The sequence below is a fragment of the Ochotona curzoniae genome, unplaced genomic scaffold (genome assembly GCF_017591425.1).
Source record: "Ochotona curzoniae isolate NIBS_2020 unplaced genomic scaffold, NIBS_Ocur_1.0 contig_1014, whole genome shotgun sequence".
Taxonomy (NCBI): Eukaryota; Metazoa; Chordata; class Mammalia; order Lagomorpha; family Ochotonidae; genus Ochotona; species Ochotona curzoniae.
The window spans coordinates 52587105-52607111 of record NW_024464920.1 but is presented as its reverse complement, the minus strand read 5'-3'; the positions used below and the strand labels follow the sequence as shown (position 1 = coordinate 52607111).

Genomic DNA, 20007 nt, shown 5'->3' with positions numbered 1-20007 from the left:
GTGCACCCCAGCTTCCCCCTGTTCTGGTAGGTGAGGGGAGGGCCCTTCCATTCCCATGTTGTCGTGTTACATTGCATGGCTTTATTTGCCAAATTTATTTTTTGAAACTTGATTTCAGGGTGGGTGTGGTGATGGTTCAGCCACCACTTGGAATGTAGGTGCTTTCCCCGGCCCGTGGCAGGCATTTGAGGAGTGAGCCAGGGAGGGAGGAGCCCCTTGTCTTCCAAACAAAAGAATAATAATACTAATGAACAACCACTGATCTGTCACCTGTGTGGTGGTCAGCGCACAGCCGCATGCGCACTCGGGCTGTGCTCTGGCAGGTTGTCAGTTTTGCTCCAGAATAGCGTGGGTATTTTCTTTGTAGTGTCTTGTAGCCTTTGTTGTTGAGTAGTTTCCTGGTGGCTGTAGGTTTCACAGGTTCTTGGTGCGGTGGAAGGTTTGTGTTTGATGTTACGGAACCTCTGGCTTGGAGTCATCCTTGTGCGATCACCCTCCCCCCGTCGCTCAATCCCTCACCCCTCCATCCCTTACCCCTCACCCCTCAGCCCTCACCCCTCAATCCCTCACCCCTCAATCCCTTACCCCTCGCCCCTCAATCCCTCAATCCCTCACCCTCAATCCCTCACCCCTCACCCCTCACCCCTCAATCCCTCACCCCTCAATCCCTCACCCCTCAATCCCTCACCCCTCAATCCCTCAATCCCTCAATCCCTCACCCCTCCATCCCTCACCCCTCAGCCCTCGCCCCTCAATCCCTCGCCCCTCACCCCTCAGCCCTCACCCCCAATCCCTCGCCCCTCAATCCCTCGCCCCTCACCCCTCAGCCCTCACCCCCAATCCCTCGCCCCTCAATCCCTCGCCCCTCGCCCCTCAGCCCTCCTCCCCACCTGGGGTTTTCCTCATCTCTTCAGCCTTGCAGTGTTTTAAAGCTAGGTTTTTGTTTTTGTTTTTGTTAAAGCTCGGCTTTGAACAGAGCCACTTTGCCCACTGGAGTGGGCGCTCCAGGGCCCTGCACCAGGGCCAGGTTGGCCCTGACTGGTTTAATTGGTGTGTTTAGCGAGGTTCCTGCTGCGTACGGGGTCTGTTTAATTGGTGGTCTGGGTGTTTTCCTTTATATTCCATTGTTTACCCCTTTCCCAGATTTGCTTGGCATGACTTTTTCAAAAAGGTTTTTAAAATGAAGTTTATTTAAAAGGTGAGGAACTCACAGACACACTTGTCTGTGTTCAGGGTGGAGTGGGCCGGGAGGGAGACGACAGGAGAAGATGCTTAGGTCCGAGCTCTGACTGAGGAGGGAGGGTGAGCGAGGGCCGGCCTTCCTGTGCCAGGCTCCTCCTGGGAAGGCCGTGGTCACCTGGCTGGGTGAGGGTGAGGGTTAGCCTAGGATCCACAGGGGTACACAGAGCCCACCGGCCAGTGCTTGTGGTGTCTAAGTCTGATGGCGGGAGCTCTTGAGTGTCGGTGGCGCCTGGCGGGAGGAGTTGGCGACGCCGTCCCCGCCATTGCTGTGCCGTGTCCCCACCTGCTGCTTCCCAGATACACTGAGTTTTCTGTGTTTCAGACTGAACAGGATTGCAAACCAGGTGGCCATTCAACGAAAGAAGCAGTTTGTGGAGCGAGCCCACAGCTACTGGCTGCTCAAGAGGCTGTCCAGAAACGGCGCCCCCTTGTTGCGGCGGCTGCAGTCCAGCCTGCAGTCCCAGAGGAGCACACAGCAGGTACGTGGTCCCTCCTGCCCGTCACCCACGGCCCTGGCCCAGCTGTGCGGCTAGCCATGGTGCCGACCTCCGTCTCTGCGTGCCCTGAGCTTTCTTGGGCTCTCTGCCTCCTCCCCACCGAGTCTGCCAATGTAGCAGTACTTGTACGAGCCCTCCACCACCTTGGCTGTGTGGCCTTCCAGGGGAGGCGGCAGGAGCTGTTCAGGGGCTGGGTCTGTGTGTGAGCCGGGAGTGGACGCTGCAGGGCCCTGTGCTGCGGCTGGGTTGGCATTGAGTCGCAGAGGCCGGGAAGGCAGGAGCAGTTCCCACGGTCCTTCATGTTTTAGTAGTCGACTTGAGTTGGTGGCGCCATCTGATGTTGCGAAGCCATCTGATCACAGAATAGACATTGGCCGAGCTCCATGGCAGGGCCTTCTGCTTGCCGTACTTTAAGGATGTATTTATTTAGTCCTTTGGAAGGCAGGTTTTATGGAGAGAGCGTGAGGGGAGGTCTTCTGTCTGTTCATCCCGAAAGGCCACCCTGGCCAGAGCTGAGCTCTTCAGGAACCAGGAGCTCCTCTGGGTCTCCCACACGGGTGCAGGTCCCAAGGCTTAGGGCCATCCTCCACTGCTTTCCCAGGCCACAGGCAGGGAGCTGGATGGGAAGTGGAGCAGCTAGGACACAAACCTGTGCCCATGTGGGATGCCAGTGTCACAGGGTGGAGGATTAGCTTGCTGTGCCACAGTGCCAATCCCTTGCTCACTTGGTGAGAAGTGAGCAGTCCTCGGGAAGGGCTAGGGCTGTCGAACCTTCTGGAATTCCTTGTAGTTCTTTCTGCAGCAGAGCTGGGAACTCTGCTGTGAACCTTGGGCTCCTGTTCTGGTGGGCATGCGGGATGTAGGTTTGTGACACAGGTGTTGCTGGACCAGGGCATCCTGGTTGGGGGCAATGAGAGCTGGGCCAGGGCAGCCTGGTTGGGGGCAGTGAGAGCTGGGGCCTGTTGGCAGGCTCAGTACCTGGTGTTGCACTTCCTGACGCAGGAGAGGAAGTGGAGGCCGTGGGACTCCAGGGATGAAACGCTGGGCTGAGCCCTGAAGTCTAGAATCCCAGCTTCTGCTCCTGTGCACCCTAGGGGGACACCAGGGGGCTGGGGGGCTCAAGTAGCTGGCCTCCTGCCCACCCCCCATGGGAGAGCTGGACCTGTTTCCACAGCAGATCAGCCTCTGTCTCTTGAAGACAGAACTCCAGGATGTCATCACGACCCCTGGTGGCTTGTGCTCCGGGTCCACCATTCCATAGTGCATTGGTCCCTCAGGGAGGCAGGCCCGGGGTGGGCCAGTCCGAGGGTCCCGCCTGCAGGTCCTTGTATGGCCTTGGCCCTGGGTGGCAGCTGACCTGTGGGGGCAGCCTTGCACTGTTGAGGTCCTGTTCGAGTTCCACACTGTGGAGCCCCAGAGTGGATGTCGGCTTGGGGCTTTGGGAGGGTCGCTGGGAGTGCTGGGGAGGCATGGCATGTGGCCACCGCCTTGCAGGTGAGTCGGGCAGTGTCCTCCCTGCACCAGGCTGGCAAGTTGTGTCTGCTGGTGTTGACCCATGTGGACGTGCCTGCCGGTCACTGGGTCACGTGTAGTGTTCTTGGGTGTGTCCTCTAGCTCATGGGAAGGGGCTTCTACAAGCTGCTGTTGGGAACCTCCCGGCCTTTTGTATGCTGCGGGAGGTGGTGCTGCCGGGAGTTCTCCAGAGCTGGCTGCAGCTGCCCGGTGCCCGACTGCCTCTTCAGCGCTCTCACCTCTCCTTGGAGCCGGTTCTGTGCAGCCCTGGCCAGCGGTGCTCTGGTCACAGACACTGTGTGGTTCTTGGCAGGAGCTGGGCTGTGTCCCACCAGCTTGCCCGTTGCCTTGTGTGTGCCTCCTCTGTGCGCAGGGCTTCTGGACACCCGTGGGCACCCTGCCCTTTGCCTAGTTTCCATGCCGCTCACCGGCACAGATGCACTCCAGGACTGGGAACCTGTGCCCGCCTGGGGCTGCTGGTGTGAGAGCCAAGTGCCTAGTGGGGGTGCTGCGGGCAGAGATGGGAGTGCCTGGCCCTGCCTCATGCTGCTGTGTGGGCAGAGCAGGGCCTGTTCTGGGACGGTCAGCCCCTCGTGCTCCCCAGGGAGGCTTCTTTCATCATCTGGCTGCCTGGCCTGGGTGCTCCTGTCCCTGTCGTGGCCTTTGAGAGTGACCTGGGCGTGGGACTGGAGCACATCCTGTTGGGGGCAGTCTTGCATGGTCCGTGTGGGTTCTGTGTGTGTAGGGGCCCGCTGCTGTCCCTGCCCGGGGACACTGGTGTCATGCCAGAGAACCCCACATGACGCCCTGATGAGTCGTGTGCTGGTGATTTGGTCCAGTTGCACTGGAGGAGGGCCCCATCAGCTGCTCTTCCTGTGAGGGAGGGGGCTGTGTGCGCCCCTTAGGGGGAGGGGCCTCTTGGTCTGACTGACAAGAGGCTTGATGATGTTTTTCAGAGAGAAAACGATGAGGAAATGAAAGCTGCCAAAGAGAAGCTCAAGTACTGGCAGCGGCTGCGCCATGACCTGGAGCGTGCCCGCCTGCTGATTGAGCTGCTACGCAAGCGGGAGAAGCTGAAGCGCGAGCAGGTGGGGCCCTGGGTGTGCAGGCGGCCCCGGGCGGCCCCGGGCGTGCAGGTGGGGCCTGGGGTATTGGGGCCGCGGTGTCTTAGGAGGTGCTGTCACTGCAGGTGAAGGTGGAGCAGATGGCCCTGGAGCTGCGGCTGACCCCGCTCACGGTGCTGCTGCGCTCCGTCCTGGACCAGCTGCAGGAGAAAGACCCTGCGAGGATTTTTGCACAGCCCGTGAGTCTGAAGGAGGTACGTGCCTGAGTGCCCGTGGCTTTAGCTGGGGACAGGGGGCTTGGTGGAGATGTGGGCGTGTTTCTTGATTTTCACCTGGGCTTAGTTATGGAAGGAGAGGTCTTGTGAGGTACAGCGAGTGTGTTGGGTGCATGCAGGGCCCTCGGCAGGCTTGCCATCTGTCGGCCGTGCACCTGCTCGGGTAGGGGTGGAGTCGGGTCCCCGTGGGAGTCCCCGTGGGCCCCCGGGACACTGTGACTGCTCAGTGTTGCTGTGTGTGGTGTGTGAGGTAGTCTGGACTGTGTGTGGGTGTTGGTTGTTGGTGATGTGCAACAGTGAAATAATAGAATGATGACAGTTGCAAGTTTGAAGGGTTTATTAGTTATATAGAATAATAGAGAATAAGGAATCCTCTGTTAGTTTGTAAATGCTTATTTTTCCTCCCTGAAATTAGGTGCCAGATTATTTGGATCACATTAAACATCCCATGGACTTTGCCACAATGAGGAAGCGGTTAGAAGCCCAAGGGTATAAAAACCTCCATGAGTTTGAGGAGGATTTTAATCTCATTGTAGATAACTGCATGAAGTACAATGCCAAGGACACCGTGTTCTATAGAGCCGCAGTGAGGCTGCGCGATCAGGGAGGTGCTGTCCTGAGGCAGGCCCGGCGTGAGGTGGACAGCATCGGCTTGGAGGAGGCCTCGGGAATGCACCTGCCTGAGCGGCCTGTGGCGGCCCCTCGGCGGCCTTTCTCCTGGGAAGACGGTAAGAACCGGCAGGAGGAGCCGGGAGGACCCTCCTCCAGTGGACCCTGGGCTCTGTGCAGCAGGGCCTGAGGAGGCGTCTCTTGGTGCTCCGTGCCCGGAGCCACGCCCGGGTGCCCGCTGGAAGCCTGTGCGGGCTGCCAGGTGTCCGTGGTGCGCACGCCAAGCCTGGGGTGGGCCAGCTTGGGGTGGCCTGTTGGCAGCCGGCTGCAATGTAGCATGCTTGTGCTTCCGAAGGGGCCCTGGGGTGGGAGTCCCCTGCCAGGCCCTCCTGGGCTCTAGGTGGCAGCGTACCCCCGCCCGCCGTCTCTGCCTCCCTCCACTGGGATGCAGGGCTGCTTTCCCTGTGCACAGGGCATGGCGCAGGGTCCCGCTCATGGCCACATGGGCCCCGAGAGGCCACTGAGCCTGCTTCCTGTCCTGTTTGCCAGGCAGGAGCGCTGGGGTCTGTGTTTCCTGGCTGTTGTCTATTGGAGAAGGGGCTCAAGCGCAGAGTCGGGGTGGTCCCCGCAGAGCCCCCTGCTCTGAGGGCCAGGGCTGTGGCACCCCACATGCTCGGCTCTGCTCAGTGTTGCTCCCCCCTCCCTGTGGGTTTGGTGCACATGGCGCCTGGTTTGGCCCTGTGTAGCCTGGACTCCGGGCTGCTGTTTGTCTGCTTGCCCCTCAGTGCTGGTAGTGACAGATGCTGGGTGCCTCCCTTTAGCAAGATGCCTTGTGGAACGTGGGGTCCATTGCTCGTGGGCAGCCTGGAGCGCCCTGGGTTCCTGGGCTCTGCCCAGTGCGTTGAGCATGCCACGACACCTGAGGCTGGGGCCTCCAGGGCAGGGCTGTGCAGGTGCACCTGGGGTGTCTGGTCGGGAGAAGACAAAGATGACGAGTCCCGGTTATTCTCTAATAAGTCCACGCCCCTTGCTGAGGCGGCTCCCTCAGGAAGCATGCTACAGTCTGCCGCGCACTGCGAGGCAGGACTGCGAGTCCTGTGGCTGGAGTGGGGCTGCTTCAGGCGTTACCGTGAGGTTGTGTGTGATGTGATGGCGTGGGGCCAAGCCTGGGTTGTTCTGTTCTTTCCTGGTACCTGATCCTCGCTCTCTCCGTAAGAGATCGGCCGGTGCTGCTGGCGGAGCCCAGGGCTTGGGAGGCTGAGGCCTGCCCTGCCTGGGCCTCTGCCCCTCCTGCACAGTCTTGGGATCCTGCTCATAGCTCTGCAGAGTAGCTTCTAGGGCGTTGCTGACTAATTTAGAATAATTTGTGTGTATAAATGCTGATGCCATCAATATGCTGGAGGTTCAGGATGATTCTTGATTTCTGCAGCTGTTGTCAGTGGTCACCTTTGGCCTTCGAGCTGAGGATGAGCGTGGGCGGCATAAGTACTGGGCTGGAGCCCTGAGCTGTGCCACCTGCCAGCCAGTGACTGGCAGTGTGGGTGGGTGTGGTGTCTGTGAGGGGCACCCCGAGGTCTTCTTGCAACCTGGCCCCGGGTCTCACGGTGCAGTGCACAGGGAGGGGCTCGTGAGGGCCTGCGGTGGGCAGGGCCTGTGCCCGGCCCTCCTTGGGTCTTTGACTGAGAGAGAGTTCCTGGGTGGTTGGGGGGGCGTGGTCGGGATGCCAGAAGTCCACATCCCCTAGTCCTTGCCCCTCTGCCTCCCGTCCTGCTGCTGCAGGTGGTGGTCAAGGGCATGGGAGGTCCAGACAGTTCCAGGGCACTGGCAGCCAATCCTGACTGCTGAGGGCATCTGGGGTGTAGACCAGCAGGTGGAAGATTGTGTCTGTAGCTGCGAATTCAGAGGCGGCTGGGCCCAGAGGCAGGTTCTGGGGTGCAACACCTGATGACTGACAGGTGTGTCTTTTGGCTCAGTGGACAGGTTGCTGGACCCGGCCAGTAGGGCCCACATGGGCCTGGAGGAGCAGCTGAGGGAGCTGCTGGAGAAACTTGACCTCACTTGTGCTATGAAGTCCAGCGGCTCACGGAGTAAACGGGCAAAGCTACTGAAAAGAGAGATTGCGCTCCTTCGAAACAAGCTGAGTCAGCAGCCCAGCGAGCCCCCTGCGCCGGGGCCGGGGCCGGGGCCTGGAGGCCCAGAAGAGGACACCGCTGGCCCAGGGCAGGAGCCAGGGGACGAAGGTGAGCCCGGGGTAGGGGTGGCTGCGACGCTCCACGGCCCTCGGCCACAGGGTCTTCCCTGCAGTTTCGGGTTTCCTCTTGCAAGGACGCTGCAGGTCCGAACGGTCTGTGCTGTTTGGCTGCTGGCCTGTGCTGCCTCGTAGGAGAGCTGGAGGTGGTAGTGGTATTTCTGTGACACTCCGTTTCAGGTGGGAGGTGGCCACGCCCAGGCCCTGGCCGAGGCTGTGGTGGTGGCAGGTGAAGAGGCGAGCAGCAGAGATGTTAGGGATGGAGAGAAGTGGACAGGTCAGCCAGGACAGAGCAGGTGGGCTGTGTCCAGTGCGCTGCAGCATGAGGTCAGTCTCCAGTTGAGAGCGTGGACCCTGGGAGGCAGGCTGCTGCCCCCTTCCCTGAGCAGTGCCAGCCCCTTGTGGTTAGGTGGGGCCCCGGCCCGGCCGTGCTGCTTCCACTGGCTTCCCCGTGTTTCCTAGTCAGAACAGCTGTGTTAAGCCGAGGTGGGCAGTCACTGTGCAGTTTGCCTCTGTAGGAGTGATGCCAGCAGGGCATAGTGTTGCCCGTGGCCATTCCGTGGTGCACTGTGGTGTGGTCGGCGCTCACTGCTCCCTTCTGTGGTGTTAGGCAGTCAGAGGAGACGAGGCCTGCCAGATGCGCCTCCCTCCTGAACCTACAGCACGGCTGTCTTGTGGTTGTGCTGGCTGAGTTATTGGAGGGCGAGAGCCTGGCTCTGGTCTGGAGTGGAAAGGCTGGGCGATCTGCTCTGGGTCAGACTTTCCCTGCGCCACAGCACATGCCATGCTGTTGGCTGGACACTCCATCCTGGAGTGTCTACCGCCTCCGTCCTCGGAGGAGTTTTTGGGTCCCTGGGTGCTCCAGTGGCTAACCAGTCTCATCCTGTGGGTGCTTGTCAGCAGCTCAGGCCCCGGTCTTGGTGGCCGCCCCTGGGAGCAGAGTTGGGGTGCTCTGGTCACTCTTCTGTCTGAGGGCCTTGAGGAGAGCTCGCCACTGCCCCCTCTGAGTGTGCCCCCTTTGCTTGGTGCTGTCTCGTGTGTCTGGGCCTGAGGGCAAGGGGCTGAGCAGAGAGCCTCAGTCCATGTGAGGTGAGCTGAGCTGAGGAGGGCAGTCGCCTCCAGAGAGAGCCCTGCTTGGGCCTGGGCTCACTGGCCGGGTGCTGAGCGCGCACTCGCGGTGCTTTGAGGCAGTGCCTTAGGGTGCCACCTAGCTCGTGTGGCATTGGGTGCACACTGTTCATACAGTGCCTGTGGTGTTGTACGGCACCTGAGGCCGGGGTGCACCTCAGCTGTGGGGGCTCGGAGCAGCAGGCGGTGGCAGGTGGGACTAGCCCAAGTCCCCTTGCCATGCAGTCCTGAGCCCCACTGGGTGCCTTGCTGCCAAGGCCTTCTGCTTAGGACTCTGTGCACTGTCACGTGTGAGGGTTTTCCTTCTGAGGCCTGGCACAGGATGTGCAGGAGGGACTCCCAAGGGAAGAGTGGTTGGCAGGGCCATGCCACCCTGCCTGTGGGTCGCATACGAGTTGTGTGACCTTAGCCAAGGGGCCCGAGGAGACTGGTGCTGCCTTGTATCTGAGGTAAGTTCCCGTGAGCGCAGCTTCAGAATCCTGCTGGTTTTGGATTTATTTGAAAAGCAGAGTTGCACACACACGTACATACATGCAATTACACTGAGCGAGTGAGAGAGAGCGAGCCGAGCAATTGCTCATTCAGGCTACTGGTTTTCTATCTGTTGGGTCATTTCCCAAATGACTGCAAGGACCAGGACTGCATTAGGCCAAAGATAGGAACCAGGAGTTTTTTTTTTTTTAAGATTTAGTTTGATTGCAAAGTGAGGGAAGAGAGATAAAGAGGAAGATCTTCCATCCACTGGTTCACTCCCCCACGTGGCCGCAGTGGCCAGAGATAAGCTGAACCGAAGCCAGGAGCTTCTTCCAGGTCTCCCACGCGGGTACAGGGTCCCAAGGCCTTAAGCCATCTTCTACTGCTTTCCCAGGCCACAACCAGGGAGCTTTATTGGAAGTGGAGCGGTCAGGATATGAACTTGCGTCTGTATGGGATCCTGTTGTTTGCAAGACGAGGACTTTAGCCACTAGGCTACTGTGCTGGGCCCTGAGTCAGGAGTTTCATCTGGGTCCTTCACATGGGTGCACCCAAGCACTTGGGCCGTATTCCATGGCTTTCCCAGGTTATTAGCAGGGAGCACCCAGGATTGGAGCCAGTGCTTCTGTGGGTGCTGGCACTGCCTCTGGCAGCCTAACTGGCAATGCCACAGCAGCGGCCCCCAGGACCCGGCCTTCTCTCTGTGGCCACAAGTACAAGCCTTCCCCTGCTTGTCTGCTAAAGGCCTGGTCATGCCTGTTCTGTGAGTGCCGTTCTGGGGCTCGCTCCTCCCAGCCTGCAGCAAGGCAGAGTGGGCAAGCAGTGTGGGGCCTGAGGCTGGTGTCTGGGGACACAGCCCCTTGGACAGGGATGTCTCCTGGAGTGCTGAGGACTGAGCCAGCTGGGTGGGTGGTGCTGAAAAGTGAGGCACAGGACTTTTCAGCCCGCAGGGCCGGCAGGGGCTGGGAGCTGGGGAGGGCATCTGCAGCAGCTCTGGGCTGGAGGAGGCCCCGTTAGCGCCTGCCCTGGCTGCTGCGGCTGCATGCACAGGGCCGACCGGGGCCTGCAGAGGCTTTCGGGGTCCTGGTCAGGACTCTGCTGGTCCCAGGCGTGCCAGAGGCTGCCAGACCTGACGCCTGGGGCTGCAGTGCCCCTCTGGCTAGGGGCCTGTGTGCAGTGTAGACAGTAGATTCTGTGTGGCCTGTGGGTGTGATTCAGGCGTCTGTGCCACGGCTTCCGGGCCTGCTGGAGCTGAGTTCACAGAGGCCACACTGGCACACTGCACACCATAACAGTGCCCAGCTGCGGTGGGGTATGGAGCTCGGAGCCTGGAGCCATGCTGCGGCGGCCTGGTGGGGTGGGGGAGGCAGAGAGCTGCTTTGTGCCCAAGGTGTTTGCTGAGTGAGGCCGGGGTCACCGTAGATTTCCCAGAAGTGTGCTCAGTGTGAGCGAGCAGCGAGTGTCACTCCTGCTTCCTGCCAGTCTGCCCGTAGCCACAGGCACTCGTGTTAGGGACACGGCTAGTGTGGCGGGGCCGGCCGTGGCTGCTCTCGGGCCCAGCGCACTGAGCCGCACGCGCTGCCCCTGGTGCTGGCGCACATCATGCGTGCAGCTGGTTGCTTTCCAAGCCTTTCTGAGGTGGTAGGGTGGTCACGTAGATGCCTGGGGAGCCTGGTCAGGAGCCGAGGGCAGGGCGTGCTGGGTGAGGCCCGGCTGAGGTCCCCGTAGTGTGAAATGCCTTTCTTGCCCCAGGTAAGTGAGCGTGCGTGCTGCTTGAATGTTGGTGTGCACAAGATGACGTGTCACGGTTGGCACTGGGCCTGGGGTGGCACGCCGCGCCTTGGACACACGCACGGCATGCCCGTGGCCCCCAGGCCGCCTGCTGCCCGTCAGACGGTTCTGTGTGATGCTTTGTGTCCTGACTCAAGTCGTGTCTTGATGGACTTCACTTTTGTAGTAAGTTTTATGATAGATTTTATAATCTTCAGTTTTCAAAAATCACTTTATTTATAATTTTTTCAGGAGATAAATCTCCCCCTAAACTTGAACCGTCAGATGCATTACCTCTTCCTTCAAACCCGGAGACTAACTCAGAACCACCAGCCCTCAGACCAGTAGAGCTGAGCCCAGAGCAGAGTAAACCATTCAAAAGAGTCACATTCCATAATGCCTCACATAGCACTCGCACTCAGAGCACACTGCCGAGCGGACACCCTGCAGAGCCCAGCCTCGCCAGTAGCGGCGATGTGCCGGCGGCGGCGGCCTCCGCGGTGGCGGAGCCAGCAAGCGATGTAAACAGACGCACCTCTGTTGTCTTCTGCAAATCGGAAAGTGTAAGCCCCCCAAAGTCTGCCAAGACCACTGAGACCCAGCCAGCTTCTCCTCAGCTAGGGACCAAAACCTTTTTGTCTGTAGTCCTTCCGAGGTTGGAGACTCTTCTGCAGCCAAGAAAAAGGTCGCGGAGCACCTGCGGAGACTCCGAGGTGGAGGAGGAGTCCCCGGGGAAGCGTCTGGACGCGGGTGAGTGCTGCCGGCTCTGCACCGCCCCTCTCCTCCCCCTGCGGGCGCTGGTCCTCCCCCTGCGGGCGTTGTAAGCCCCGTGGCCTGGCCTCGAGCCACCCAGGCTTTGTTGTTGGCACCACACCACACTGTGGCACTTGAGCGGGTCTGTGTGGCGAGTCCTTGTGCCCACGGAGCATTCAGGAGCACTCTCTGCTGAGCTACGTGCATGGTGCGTGGTTGGCTGCAGTGCTTTCTGCTGCTGGCCTTGCTGTCCTAGCTGGACACGTGGCGATAGGAGGGAATGCAGCTGGCCTCTTGACCCCTGCCTTGCCCAGCGCCACAGGCCGCCTGGGCAGGGGGGCTTGTCGCTGCCCCCGGTCCGCCTGCCTACTGCGCAGTGCCCACGTGAGGCTCTTCATGGTGCGTGTTGGAAATCCTTCCTTCAGACCGGATGTGCGTGTGAGCGTATTCTGCACACACTGCCGCACAGGGACCTGTTTCTGATCAGGCCTGTGATGGGCGCCAGGATGCCATGGTGGTGTTTGGCAGTCCTGGGGCTGCCCGGAGCCCTGCAGGCGTGGAGCAGGCATCGGGGGGGTTGGCCGGCCCCTGGGGTCTTCCCACCACGCTTCAGCCGCTCTTAGATCCAGCCAGACCCCAGCACTTGTTGCAGGGTAGCTGAGGTAGTACTCGCTGGCAGTGGGTCAGAGATTGGGGGTGCCAGGCCCTGGTGCCGCTGCTCACCAGTCTCAGAGCACGGAGTTGTGCCTGACGTCCCACCTGGTCACGGAGTGCAGGGTGGATTCAGGGACCCTACTGCACGGCCGCTGGGGGAGGCACTGAGCTCCCCTCCCGCTGACAGGTCCTCGCCAGCCTGGTGACCTCGCTCAGTATCCCCTCAACACAGTAGAGGGGTGTTGGTGTGTTTCTGGTGGCTGTGGTCCCAGGTGGTCTGATCAGCCTTGTGTGTTTCTGGAAGGATGCTGTGCCCTTTGACCCTCGCTGAGGTATCTGTGTTCTTCGAGAGTGGTAGTTGGTTTCCTTGGCTCTTGTCCCCACGTGGGGTCCTTAGCGCCTTGGGCCTGAGGGCCGCCAGGGCAGGGCCGGGTGCTCTGAGGGCGCAGTCGCTCGCCGGCTTGGACCCGTGCTCTGGCTCCACCGTGCTTGTTCGCAGTGTGAGCGTGTGCGTCCTGGGAGCTTCACTTCTCCCCAAACAGTTGCCTGTGTGCTCTCGGCTCGTGGGGCGCGCTCTGGCGGTGGGCAGTGCAGGTGGGCTTTCCGGTTACACTGACAAGTGCTTCCCCCGTCCTTGGGCTGTGCAGCCGTGGCCTGCCTCCCACCTTGTGCCTGGGGCTCACTGTGTGGTCGTGGGGGCTGCGCTCTGAGTGTCTGAGACTCCGGAGCTTGCCGTCTGTTAGCTTCCTTCTGCTGGCACACAGGCACCACACGCATCTGCCTTGGACAGGGGTCACATCCTCCCATGGGGCGTTGCCCAGGGTTCCCTCCTTTTGGGCCAGACCTGGGGATAGCTTGGCTTCCTGCTGGCGCCTCGTTCTGCTCACGAGCTGGGTGGCCCCTCTCTGGGTCCTGGTTACTTTCTTGGCTTTGCAGTGGCCATTTGGGAGCACAGGATTCTCATGGGTCGTACTGGAACCCGAGCCCTAGAGGGTACCACCGCTCCCACCGCGACCCCATTCTGTAAGCTGGGGCAGGCAGTGGGACGCACCCCAGCTCTGCTGCCTGCCATGAGCCATGAGGAGAGAGGTGAAGGGTGCCAGGCCAGCCTCCCCAGCCGCTACGCAGCTGTCCCGAGGCTGTCCTAAGTGTCCCAGTGGCCTGTGGGGACCAAGGCTCTGGTCAGGGCAGTAGGGTGGCCTCTGAAGGAACCTGCCTGTGTGTTCAGAGAAGGACCTGTGTGGTCTCTGCCTTGCTTGCCTGTTGCCATATTGCCAGTCTCTGGTCTTCTGCCCAGTTCTGCCTTGGCGACTTTTCCTTGCTTGCTCCTGTTGGTTCCGGTGGCTGTCGGCAGCCCTGACCGCCATTCCTGGTGGTTGTGGTCTTGTGCTCCTTCTGCGGTGGGGCGGGCTGCATCTCAGTGCAGTGTCTGTTGCGGGGCAGCCAAGTGTACCTGTAGTGCAGTCATTGTGGCGGTTGGCAGTGACAGTGTGGCTGTGGCCTGGTGGGCGTTGCCGTGTTGGTGCCCCCCCACCCCCCCAGCCCCGAGCAGGTAGGGGCCTGGGCTTGACGCACCTCAAAGTACCTGGTTTCTCCAAAGAGGCCCAGGTGACAGGTTTGAGGGGCACCTGCAGGTGTGCCCTGGCGGCCCCAAGCCCAGCAGGGAGGGTTCGCAGCCCGCTGCTGTGCCCTGCGATTCAGGCTGGCGTCTCAGCCTGCTCAAGCAACGGGTGCTGGCAGGCCTCTGCTGGCCCCTTCAGAGGTAGCCCATTAGCGCCCGATTCTGTGTGAGCTCCCAGCGTAGGGCATCAGCTCTTGGCAGGAAACTCCTTGCCTGTTGCATGTGTGTGTGTGACTGGAGCTGTGGTGTGCCCTGGGCACCCACTCCTGGCTCTCCTCTCCAGATGCCCGAGAGAAGCCACGTGGTGGGGCCGTCCTTGTCTCCCCCTGCTGCTGCAGGACCTTCCCAGTTCATTTCCCTGTCCGGTGTCGGCTGCTGCTGTCCCCTGGATGGCCACCTTGCAGAGCTGGCCATTAGCTGGGCCTCGCCTTGGGGCGCCCTTGCCGTGGGAGGCCCCAGGCCCTCTGTCAGGCGTCCTGTATTGTGGTGCTTGGTGATGTCATGTGTGGCCTGTGGCGCTGTCAGTGACTCTCTACTGTGCCTTTTCTGAGGAGGGGGAGCCGTGAGGAGTTGGGGGGGCCTCATGGCCGCTGTCCTGACAGGGTGCGCTCCCAGCTGTTGCTGTGGGCTGGGCTAGCAATAGTCCGGCTGCTTGTCCCTTCTTGGCACACACGTGGAGGGAGATGACTTGTCTCCTTGTCGCCTGCCATCTGCCTGGCCCAGGTTGCTGTCCAGTGCAGGCCAGAAGTTGGGCTGAGGCCCCTGGCCAGGAGCCCTGCATGCATGCGAGGCACTTGGTCCTAGTTGGGTGTGGACACCCGGGGTGTCCTGCAGTGGCCCGCTCACTCCAGGGCTTTCTCCTTCTCAGCAGACCCCCTCCAGGACAATGGCTGTCCACCCGGACTGGGCCATTTGGAGCCTCGCTGTCCTGTGGCCTGCTGTGGCCCCCGAGCCCGCCACTCTCTGTCCCTGGCCTCGTCCAGGAACTGCACTGAGCGGGTGGGGGTCTGGTGGGGCATTGGGTGTCCTGCCTGTCTGGGCAGACGCTGGCCCCTGGCCCCGGGGAGGCAGTGAGTTGTGCTCCCCCACGGAGTGGCCCTGCCCAGATGCCACCCTGAGGAGCCTGAGCCAGGGAGGCCGGGGGTCCGTGCCCTCTTGGCTGGCAGGGAGATGATACAGGATTGTGTCGGGTTCTGTCCAGTGAGAGAGCCGGTCTGCCCCCCCCCCCCCCCCCCCCCCCCCGCGGCTGGACTCCCCCAGGGGCGCACACACTCTGGGTTGTGGTGCCGCTGGTTTTGGGGTGGTGGACGATCCTGTGAGCAGCTTGAAGCAGGGTGTTCCGAAGGCGATTCATTGTTGGGGTTGCTTTGTTACTGTGGTGGCCCAGCTTATGATTTGGGAATTCTGCTTTGTGGAGGGGGTCCCTTGGCAGGCTTGCGCCGTCGTGTCCGTGTGATTGGGTGAGGGCTCCTGTGTTCTCGGGGCTGGGGGCGGGAGTGCGCCGTGGGGGTGAGCAGAGACCCTCCTCTGTTGGGGGCACCTTGGAGGGGCTCACTGCCTGGGCAGGAATGGCGGAGGCTGACGCGGTCTTGCTCGTCTGTGTTTCCAGGTCTCACCAATGGCTTTGGGGGCTCCAGGAGTGAGCAGGAGCCAGGCAAGAAAGCCGCTCCCCGGCGGCGCTGTGCCTCTGAGTCAAGCATCTCGTCCGGCAGCAGCCCGCTCTGCGAGTCCAGGTGGGTGCCCGGTCGCTGGCGGGGCGTGTGTGTCTTCATTGCTCCGTAGTGACGTGCTTTGTGGCAGCGTGAGGCTGCACTGGTACAGTTCAGTCCGCCCACCACTCCCCTGCCCTGCATGGCCTTGGCCTGCAGGTTCAGCTCAGTGTATGGCCTGGCCAGAGTGTGGGCCTTGGCCTGACCTTGCTTTTCCCCCTGAAGCTTCAGTGTGCCCAAGTGTGGGCGCGGCAAGCCTGCCCTGGTGCGGAGGCACACGCTGGAGGACCGCAGTGAGCTCATCTCGTGTATCGAGAATGGCAACTATGCCAAGGCAGCCAGGATTGCGGCTGGTGAGTCTCTGGGGCCTTCTCGGGGGGCGGGGAGGGGCTCCCGTCACACTGCTGAGACCATTGAGCTCCTGGGCTGGGAGGGGGCGGGTTAGAGGCCACTGGGGTGTGGTGTGGTGTTGAGAGCCTTGGCAATGGGGTGCCTGAGCCTGGACTCCACAGGAAGAGTGGGGCTGCTTGAGGCAGACAGGCCTGAAGGAGGGCTGCGGGGTCCTTGGGTGCTCGTGTCCCCCGGGCTCACAGGGCTCCTTCTCTCCCCAGAAGTGGGTCAGAACAGCATGTGGATATCCACGGAAGCTGCAGCCTCTGTCCTGGAGCCTCTGAAGGTGGTGTGGGCCAAGTGCAGCGGCTACCCCTCCTACCCGGCCCTGGTGAGTTCCTCAGCGGGAGGAGCCCTGCTGGGCCTGTCCTGGCGGCAGCTGAGCCAGCTGTGTGGCTGCGGTGCAGGTGCTTCGGTGTGAGCGGGCTGTGTGTCTTGGCAGATAATTGACCCCAAGATGCCACGTGTGCCTGGCCACCACAATGGTGTTACCATCCCAGCGCCCCCCCTGGACGTGCTGAAGATCGGGGAACACATGCAGACCAAGTCGGACGAGAAGCTGTTTCTGGTTCTGTTCTTTGATAATAAGAGGAGCTGGTGAGTGGAGGCTCCTGTGGGCACAGCCTGCATTGGGGGTCGGTCAGTCCCTGTGGGCACAGCCTGCATTGGGGGTCAGTCAGTCCCTGTGGGCACAGCCCGCTCTGGGGTCGGTCCCTGTGGGCACAGCCTGCATTGGGGGTCAGTCAGTCCTTGTGGGCACAGCCTGCACTGGGGTCGGTCCCTGTGGGCACAGCCCGCTCTGGGGTCGGTCCCTGTGGGCACAGCCTGCATTGGGGGTTGGTCAGTGCCTGTGGGCACAGCCTGCATTGGGGATCAGTCAGTCCCTGTGGGCACAACCCGCACTGGGGTCGGTCCCTGTGGGCACAGCCGCTCTGGGGTCGGTCCCTGTGGGCACACTGCAGTGGGCAGAGCTAGGGCTGCCTGAGTTCCTGATTGGGTGGAGTCTGGAGATCTGCTTGCCAACCGCTGGTTGTGTTCTGAACAGGTCCTTCCTGTCTCTGTCCAGGGCACAGTGCTGGGTTCTGAGGCACTTTGGCCCATGGAGGTGCCCTGCCCTCTGACCCTGGCACCTCTGAGGTGTGATGCTGTGAGTGCTCCACCCAGGGCTCTGGGCTCTGAGGCCCCCGTGCCATGCCCCTCAGGTTTGGCCGTCTCGTGGCCGGGCTGCTGAGGAGGGTTAGGGGCACGTGGCGGGGGAGGTGCCGGCCAGCCTCCCTCAGGGGCTCTGTCCTTTCTCCTTGGAAACAGGCAGTGGCTTCCGAAATCCAAAATGGTTCCGCTCGGCATCGACGAGACCATCGATAAGCTCAAGATGATGGAAGGGCGGAACTCGAGCATCCGCAAGGCCGTGCGCGTCGCCTTTGACCGGGCCATGAACCACCTGAGCCGCGTGCACGGGGAGCCGGCCAGCGACCTCAGCGACATCGACTGAGCTGCCCGCCCGTGCCGGCCGCGGGCCCTGTCCATAGTGTTCATACGCTGTACAGACTTGTATATTGTTCAAAACTTAACTTATTCTGATTTTTAGTCATAGTTCTTTAATTCTTTTTCCCCGGGGAAGGGGGAGGTTTTGGTTCCAAGTTTTGTACGCTCCACCTGGGCCACGCCTCGCGCGTGGGCGCTACCTGCCGGCTGTGCCCTGGCCTCGCTCGCTTTGATCTGTAGCTTTTTTAAAAAAAGACTTTTGAATGTTTAGTAATTTTGTAAATTCTACTCTTTACACAGAGTACCACTTATTTAATAAGATGGGATGTAAATTTATGATGATAAATGTGTATTTTAGGAAGAAAATGACATTATTTTGAATGGTACTTTGTGCAAAGAGGTGCAACGCCGGCGTGTGCGGCCTGGGCCCTGGGGTGGGCAGCTGCCCCCTCCACTTCCCCCCTCCTCCACCCACCTGCCCCTCTGCTTCCCCCTCCTCCACCCCCCTGCCCCTCTGCTTCCCCCCTCCTCCACCCACCTGCCCCTCCGTTTCCCCCCTTCTCCACCCACCTGGCCCCTCTGCTTCCCCCCCTCCCACAGTTGTGCCTCCCGCCGGATTATTTATTGTAGAAACTGTATCCATTTGCTTTATAATGAAAGATAAATTTGCAAAGGTATATTGAATATGCTTTTTATACAGGCACATGAAGACTGAAGCTGGTTGCGTGGCTGTACATGACCTGGCCTGTGTGTGCTCTGATTTGTAACCTGTACTCCTGTTTACACGAGGGCCTTTCTGTAACTCGTTTTGATTTGAAACACTTTGGTAGCAATAGAGACTTGGGGTACCTTTTTGTATGGTACATGTGCTGTATATAGAATTAGTACTTTATTTTTATTTTTAAGAGGTAAAGCATTATGTTGGGGGGAAGCAGGGTGGGTTTCCAAATTTGCATTTTTTATATTAAAAATAAAGTCACAATTTGGATGGTGTGGCCATTTCATTCCTGCATCCCCAGGCCTGGGCACGGCCAGCTGGGCGGTTGTCAGGGGCAGTGTTGATTGCGTTGCCTGCTCACATTTTTACTTTAAAACTTAAACTGCTTTTTCTTTTAAGTCTATGTTGTTTGTGATATCTCCATGGAAACTGGAAATAAAAGTCTTTCTGGGTTGTTTCTGTCCAGTGCCTGGCAGACACTTTGTCTGCTGTTCCCTCCCCAAGGCTGCTGCCCCTCCTGGGAAAGGCTGCCCTGAGGCCACCGTGGAGGACAGGACGGGGTCAGGAGGAGCCGTGCTGAGCCGTGCCAAGGCCAGGGGGCGGATGGCGTCACACCTGGGCCTGAGGACGTGTTAGGCTGGAGCCAGGTTTTGCTGGGGCAGCCTGTGGAGGTGCAGCTGGGGCAGGCTCTGCCAGGCTAGGGTGCGGAGGTGCCGCTGGACTGAGTTCTGTTGGGCCAGGGTATGGAGGTGTGGCGCTGTTGCTGGGCTGGGCTCGGATGGGCCAAGGTGTGGAGCTGTTGTTACGCTGGACTCGGACGGGCCACGGTGTGGAGGTGCCGCTCGGATGTGGAAGTTGAGTCTACTAGAGCACCCTACAGGGTGCCATCATTGGGCCTGGGCTTGGAGGGCAGGGGTCCTTGTGGGCCCTGGCTATGCACCTGCCACTCACTTGGGCCTGCTGCTGACCCAGCACCAGCTTGTCCCATCGGTCGGGTGGGGGGATGTTCTGGTGTCCCATGTGTGCCAGGGTGGTCAGACAGCACCATGCCTTGGACCCCAAGGGGGCCTCCCAGGACCACTGCCTGTTTGCAATCAGCACTGCGTCCTAGGAACAGGGGCCTTAGACCTCTGTCTCACTCTGGAGATGTTTTGTTTATTTGTAGCTGGGTGTTTCCTCCTGCCTCTCCATAGAGAGAATCTGGCTGGGCAGGCAGAATCTGGCTGGGCAGGCAGACCCTGGCTTCCTTCCTAAGCATTTGCAGCATCAGGGTCCCAAGAACTTGAATCATCTCCCACTGTTTTCCCAGGCATAAGCAGGGAGCTGGATGGGAAGTGGAGCAGACGGCACCTGTGCCCTTGGCACCGTAGCATTTGAAGGTGGAGGATTAGCCTGCTGAGCCACCATGCCAAATCTTTTGTTTTCTTTTTAAAATTTTAATTATTTTTATTATCATCTTATGATCCAGTTCCATAGGCCCTGAGATTTCCATTACCCCTTCCCCAATTCTCTTCCCCTCACTGAGTTCCCCTGTATCATTACTGTGGTACAGTTGCTCATACAGTCATGTCCATCAGTGCAGGCATGGACAGTGGCAGAGTCCAGATCCCGTTGTCAAGATAGAGTGAACAGTTTCATTGGAGTCCATCTTTGTCGGGAAGTAGAGATGCACACTGCATTGTATCCTCACATCTGGATATGACAGTCTCCATTACACAGTTACTATACGTCCCCTTAAATGAAAGGCCACAAAATGAAATCAACAACAGGAAGAAAAATGGAAATTTACAATGCCATGAAGTTAAGTAACATGCTATTGAATGACTAATGTGTCGCTGAAGAAATGAAAATCAAGAAC

At 60.1% G+C, this 20007-nt stretch overlaps 1 protein-coding gene across 1 annotated transcript in view; it reads left to right on the top strand.

Annotated features, from left to right (window-relative positions):
* The window catches only part of BRD1 (bromodomain containing 1), a 28464-nt gene extending 10570 nt beyond the window's left edge, over positions 1–17894 (top strand). The window contains exons 3-13 of the mRNA XM_040987574.1: positions 1565–1721; positions 4208–4339; positions 4441–4569; positions 5006–5318; positions 7173–7439; positions 11465–11569; positions 15457–15580; positions 15782–15909; positions 16168–16277; positions 16389–16543; positions 17255–17894. Coding sequence (XP_040843508.1) covers positions 1565–1721; positions 4208–4339; positions 4441–4569; positions 5006–5318; positions 7173–7439; positions 11465–11569; positions 15457–15580; positions 15782–15909; positions 16168–16277; positions 16389–16543; positions 17255–17438 — 1804 coding nt within the window. The 3' untranslated portion in view covers positions 17439–17894. The remainder of the gene's footprint in view (positions 1–1564; positions 1722–4207; positions 4340–4440; positions 4570–5005; positions 5319–7172; positions 7440–11464; positions 11570–15456; positions 15581–15781; positions 15910–16167; positions 16278–16388; positions 16544–17254) is intronic.
* The last annotated feature ends 2113 nt before the right edge of the window (positions 17895–20007 follow it).